This window comes from Aplysia californica, unplaced genomic scaffold (assembly GCF_000002075.1).
Source record: "Aplysia californica isolate F4 #8 unplaced genomic scaffold, AplCal3.0 scaffold00067, whole genome shotgun sequence".
Taxonomy (NCBI): Eukaryota; Metazoa; Mollusca; class Gastropoda; order Aplysiida; family Aplysiidae; genus Aplysia; species Aplysia californica.
In genome coordinates, this window is record NW_004797337.1 from 1389355 (window position 1) to 1395701 (window position 6347).

Below are 6347 nucleotides of genomic sequence, written 5' to 3' on the forward strand. Positions count from 1 at the left end.
ACAATGGTATTAACTCAATGTCTAAAGAAAAGGAAAGATAGTGGAGAAAGTGTAGACATCTCACCTTATTCCAGCAGTTATCAAACTTAAGATTGACAAGGCCTCCATCTGCAAAAATGAAAGAGAGCATATTATTAGTTCCACATTACCATCAATAAAACAACTTTTAAAGATGTTAATGACAGTTCTACTTGCCCTCAAAAGTCTTTTAAAAAACAGAAAGTGAGAAAGGCTTTAAAATATGGGAGAATTAAGTTAAATTGTCCCCCCTCTACTCTTTTTCAGGCTCAGGGGCTGTTATAACTGAAAGATTTTCCACTTACAGCCCAAGAGGCTTTTGTACCTTAAAGACTCATGTCATTTCTCGTTTGTAATTACCAACCTTTCAATCTATAGGCATTCAGTATCTTTCAAAACCAGTGTGTTAAAAACAAAAAATCATCTGAATTCGGGCACAGCATTAATTTCAAGAAATTATGGGCCCATCTCTGGTTTGACCCTAATCATCTAGATTCTAGTTAAACTTGGTGTAAAGCCCACTATCGACCCAAGTATTGAATCAATTTATCTTCTTCAGGAGTCAGCACACAATGGAAGGATCAGCATGACATTGGATTCACTGCCAGTGATAACATGCATCATGTAAATTTACAAACAAAAAAATAACCAATTACCTGTTATAGGGACAACAAAACATTTTCGGTTAAGAAGAGAAGTCATGGTGTAAAAAAAAAAATACAACAAACTACAAGAGACTATCATTAATCAAAATATTAATTTTATTTTTGATGATAAAAGGTATATAAAAGACAAGTTGATGTTTTTTCCATTTTCATATAAAAAGCAGAGTGCTAGTGTTAGTCAAAGTGGTGATGGTGATTAAAACAAGGATCTGGGGTGGTGGGGTGATCCGATAAAGATGCGGTCCGCTGGGAACATCCAACGTAATAGAGGTTGCTGATAAGACTCACATCTCGGCACAAGAAGCAGGACAAGAGTTAAAATTAAGGCACTCACGATAATGATTCATATAAAACTGAAACTGTCAAATCTCTGTCCGAAGAGACTAGCAGTTCAGTAACACTCTCAACACTTTTTCATTTTGCCATTTTGTGGACTGTTTTGGGAGCTTTTTCGGTAGTTCCCACCCCTCTTATTGAGCCTGACCTACATCTAGATCTATACGTTTGATTCGCGGCAAGCTAAGATATCAAACCTAACAACTGCAAAACATTAAATTCTGGTAAAGTTCAGGGGGCATGCCCCCCTGAAACCCCCCACCTTATTTTTATTAGGTCAGGGGGGCTTGGGGGCTAGCCCCCCTGAAGGCCACCTCTATTCTCACCCGGAAAGTGAGAATAGTGCAGGCGAGTCTTGTGGCTATTCTCACCCGGTGCGCATTCATCAAATTTTGCGTTCACCCTAAACCACAGAATTCTACACTGTGATAACAGAAAAATTGTAGAATTCTGTGCCGTGAACAAACGTTCCATTACAACTATAGCCTACTAAAAGCGTACAATTTTGTCAGTGGGCAGTGGAGAGAGAGAGAGAAAGAGAGAGAGGAGTAGCGCGAGAATTTCCGGGCAAAACAAAGTGGCGACCCGCGTAGTTCGGCTCGATTCGAAAAGTTAAATAGCCGTAGCATCTTTGTCTTTGTAGACAACCAAATTAATTTACTTTTGTGTTTTAACATCATTTTTTAACTTTGTTTTGGTCAATTTGATCGTCCACACCGATAGACAGTATTCAGAAAGAGACAGAGAGAGAGAGAAGAGGGGAGGAGTTGATCTTGCGAGATCTTCCGGGCGGGTGAGAATAGCCACTTTCCCCCCTGAAACCCCCCTACTCTTGGGGCCAAATCCCGTGAATAACAATTGCGGGGTGGGAACTACTGAAAAAGCGCCCTTTTTTGGCTGTCCTTCACTTTAAGCCTTTTTTTTAACGAAGTGACTATTTCTCCGAACGTTCGGAGAAATAGTGCCGATCTTTATTTCTCCGAACGGTTTTCGGCTTCCGGTCTCGTGATTTTTTGCCTATTTATTGCGAGAGTTCGGCGCCAACTTTCATTCTGCCTCTGCCTCTGGTCTGGGAAGGAACACGTACCGCATGGCAAGCCCGCCTACAGACAACCTTCAGTAACACCCACCACACACCCACCACCATCATGCACATGTACACACACTAACTAAACATAACTAGTGGGCAACTTTTGAACGTATGACGAGCTGAACTGTGGATGGAGAGACAGTGTGAGTGAAAGAGCGGGTGAAAGGAAGAATGTGCGAGTGTATCCACAGGCGACAGCAACTAAAAGACGACGACACTGACCACCCCTGGCCTGGTCCACAGCTCACGAACAAAAGGAATGCAGCTCAGGTGGTGTTTTGCCTATATTATTGTCCATGGTTCGCAGGGAACAAGTGAGATTTTCTTTGTGTGTGCCTGGAGGGATGGGGTGGGGTATGAAAGTCATGCGGACAGGGATGAGCCGCGGGAGAGAACACGGGAATTGAATGAAAGAGTGAAACTGAAAGAGACGAATGACTCATGAGTCCTGGAGTGAATGGATCCTGTGTTTCTATTTTTGTATACTTTGAACTGTTACTGAATAAAGGCTGAAATAAAGCCCGAAAAACAAACAAACACACACACACACTCCTCACTCTCCACTTACTACCACACACAGACACACTCAAACACTCACACATACATACACACACACACACACACACACAGGAGCAAATTTTTGGGTCTATATCTATTTAAATTTTCAACAGCTAGTCTAGATGAGATTTTTAGATGAGTGTAAAAACGTGAAAAAGAAAGGTTTCATAACAGAAAGAAATCAAAATTAGAACAGCCCATAAACAACAACAAACATTAACAAATAAGGGCGTGTGTTCACCTGTCCGAAGAAGATTGGCAGTTTTAACCCTAAATTCCTAAATGTGCGTAATTTTTAAAAAAAGTACAGGATATTACATGTAAATTATGGAATCACACACATTAAGGGGCTTGCCAGTGTCAGTACATTGGTCGCAGCAGTGACAAACGCAGATGCCAGTTCTATGTGTAGTTATCAATAACCCTCCGTAGATCTAGATCTAGTCAGCACACGAGTGAACACAACACATTACGTTTAAAAGCAGCACCTTTCATAGGCAACACGTCATATCTATAGCGAAAAACTGTTTGGAATTGTAGCATTTCTTTATATAAATATTTACGGCGGACATTTTTTGGACCGATTGAACCATATTGTATACGAACAATCTTTGGTAGGCCCATACTATAATTATAGATCTAGATCTATATAATATCCGAAATTTGGGGGAAAGGATGATATTTCAGAGTGTACGGAGAAATAGTGCCCAGCTTTATTTTCCTGAACGTTCGGAGAAATAGTGCCCAGCTTTATTTTCCCGAACGTTCGGAGAAATAGTGCCCAGCTTTATTTTCCCGAACGTTCGGAGAAATAGTGCCGGCCTTTTTTTTAGCGAACCTTTGCCTTTGGTGTGCCAGCTTAACAAATCAATTGTCGGGATTCCTAATTGTCAGTTATGAAGCAGAAAACCGTAGGCCTACATCAACACACTTTCTAAATTTTAAACTCTACCTATTGTCATCCATGATTATCATAACTTACCTCTCCATCAGACAGATACTTGTGACTGCCAGCCACTGGAACTGTAACTGGGACCGGAGGCAATTCAGCCGACAGAGATCCATAATTCATGGAATCCATGATGTAGATTCTAGATCTAGACAACAGACTCTTAGCTGTCAACAAAATGTCTTCTTCGAATGCATGCAGATAATGTTGCCTATGTAGGACTACGATCGCTCGGAGTACAACATGAGTGTGCTGGTAGTTCCATTTTTCTGGACATGGTCGGTCCCCACTCACCACTACTCCAACAAAACACTTCGTTTCACTTCCTGTGTAATTGTAGGCTAAAGTGTTCAGCATTTAATTTTTTCAATGCACCGATCACGTGCCACTATTTATAAACATTGCAAAAAATGTAAATTATGTAACGCAAAGCACAAAATAATTATATTGGATTTTATTCAACCATAGCTCGCATGAACAAAATCAGATTTCGGTCATTTTGGTTCAGTTTAACCATTATATTTGAGACAATATTTTGAAAAAGAGAAAATAAAACCCCCCAACCCCAGGTGAAAGTGAAAATAAAAAGAATTACGGGAACCAATTCTGGCAGTTGTCTCCCTGGTTGCTAGTAGGAACACCACAAGCAAACCGGAAAAGGTTGACAGCCGCTGTGAAGAGAGCTCCTGGAATTTTAGAATTTTTCACGTTTTAGAGTCATGGAATCTTCACAACAGGTACATAATTATACTCACGATGTAGACATTTAGTGGTATATAATTGAAGAAGAAAGCCATGGCTGACAAGTGAAGAGTTTTCAACGGTATGAAACCCCACTAAACTCATAAACAAAAACAAACAAAAAAAGCCCTCGACAGCAAGGCTCGGTTACTGATGAGCTAACAAAGAACTGTAATTGTGTTGTTTTCAAACAGCAGCACGCAAGATTACTCTGAATAAAATAAAGTGACAAAAACGATGAATCTGTAAATGTACTCCTTATAGAGAGTCTAGATCTAATCCACTTTCAAAAAAGATAAACGTCGCCTAAAAAAAAAAAAAAGAAAAAAAAAAGAGAAGCAAAAAATAGAATATAATGATATAAATCTAGATATGTAGATCTAGATTCTAGATCTAGAATCTAGATCATCTAAATCTAGATCTAATTCTAAAACATATTATGTGTAGCCTAAGCCAGTTTTGTGAAGGGTTCAGATTTTAAAATGGTGCTTAAGTAGGTTTTTTGTTTTTTTGTTTTTGTAAAGTGTTTTACGGCGCTCGCAACTGCATAGGTCATATGAGCGCGCGGGACACACCTAATATTTTTAGTTGGTAGGAAATTTTGAATTTTGCCCTGGTGGCGGCCGAAGCCTACTCTTATCGATTTTAGACCACCAAGGGATCTTTAACGTGCGCAACTTGCACACGGGCCCTCCGAGATTTTTCACCCTTGTCCGAGAAGGCTATGTGTAGATCTTTCCTACCAGAAGATCAGGGGTGTGGCAGAAAGACAGCAGTTAGGAGGAGCCAGGGAGTAGCAGTAGAAAGGCTGCAGAAAGAGTCAGGAGCCCAGAGGAAGGGGCAAAGGAGGTGAGGGGGTGGGGGCAGAAAGTGGAAATGAAAGCAGACAACAGAACATTGCTAGAGAGCAGAAAAGGAGGTGAAAGGAGACAATTTTAGAGAAGAAAATTTTTTGGTCGCTACCCGGATTCGAACCCGGGACCTTTGAATGAGAGGCCAACACCTTAACCTCTAGGCCACGAGAGCCCCCTAAGTAAGTTTAAAAGAAACAAAAACATTTGGTTGAAATTTTTTTTTTCTTCCATGGTATTCATTTCTAAAAGCAGTTCCAATCAGAAAGATGTAACCTATGATTCTTTAGTGTGCCATAACAGCTGCTTTATGATTGGTGAACCTTTCCAACTTGTTGAATAAGGGGTTTAATCAGACTTTTTTGTTTATCAAAATCCTTCTTTTGGTTGAGCTGATTTGATGCTTGTTCTCCCTGTTTTAACGTACATGAATCTTGATACAGCTGCTTTTGAAAGCTCTGGTGTTAAAAAAAACAACAACTTTAGATTTCTGATATTGATATCTACCTGTTTCTTTGCTGTTGAAATTAAGAAACATTATGATCTGCACTAGTGTCGATAAGATAGAACCAAGCATGTTTTTGGAGATGCTTTTACAGTCGAACCTGCCTTAACGGAAACCTGTATAAAACGGAAACCTGTCTTAACGGAATCTCCCTGCTCCCCCCTTGATATATTCCTCTTTAATTACCTCTATAAAACGGAAACCTGTCCAACGCGGAAACGGAAAGAAAAATCCGCTCCCTTCCGAGGATTTCACCTAAGACGGAAGATGCTTTGCCCGCTCAGCCCTTATTTGAAACAAAACTCGCAAGTTTGGTTCCGCTGGCTCTAACTCTAAACTAACACTATGGTCATGCGGCTGGACGAGGAAGGGGAGTAGGGGTGCAATTTGGGGATAGATGTTACCCTAGGCTTCCTCAGACTGAGGAAGCCTAGATGTTACCCCATCGTGTGAGCCCTGAGTGATGTAGATGGTCAGTGTAGTGTGGGTGTGAAATCTCTCGACTGCCCCTGAGAGTGCTTGAGTAGTGAGCCACTACGGAAACTTTCCTGGGTCCAGAAGCCAGAGGTGTGAAATTAGATTGACCAATGCCTGCCGCCCTGATCGTACAGCCAGCCGAGAAAAGAGTTCCTTG

At 40.8% G+C, this 6347-nt stretch overlaps 2 protein-coding genes across 2 annotated transcripts in view; one reads left to right on the forward strand and one right to left on the reverse strand.

The window, feature by feature from the left end:
• The window catches only part of LOC101850068 (transmembrane protein 116), a 20418-nt gene extending 16322 nt beyond the window's left edge, over positions 1-4096 (reverse strand). Inside the window, exons 1-2 of the mRNA XM_005093666.3 lie at positions 3650-4096; positions 65-108 (exon numbers count right to left, since the gene is read on the reverse strand). Coding sequence (XP_005093723.3) covers positions 65-108; positions 3650-3973 — 368 coding nt within the window. The 5' untranslated portion in view covers positions 3974-4096. The remainder of the gene's footprint in view (positions 1-64; positions 109-3649) is intronic.
• A 93-nt stretch (positions 4097-4189) lies between these two features.
• LOC101850314 (UPF0691 protein C9orf116 homolog) overlaps positions 4190-6347 on the forward strand; it is a 5252-nt gene continuing 3094 nt past the window's right edge. Inside the window, exon 1 of the mRNA XM_005093667.3 lies at positions 4190-4353. Coding sequence (XP_005093724.1) covers positions 4336-4353 — 18 coding nt within the window. The 5' untranslated portion in view covers positions 4190-4335. The remainder of the gene's footprint in view (positions 4354-6347) is intronic.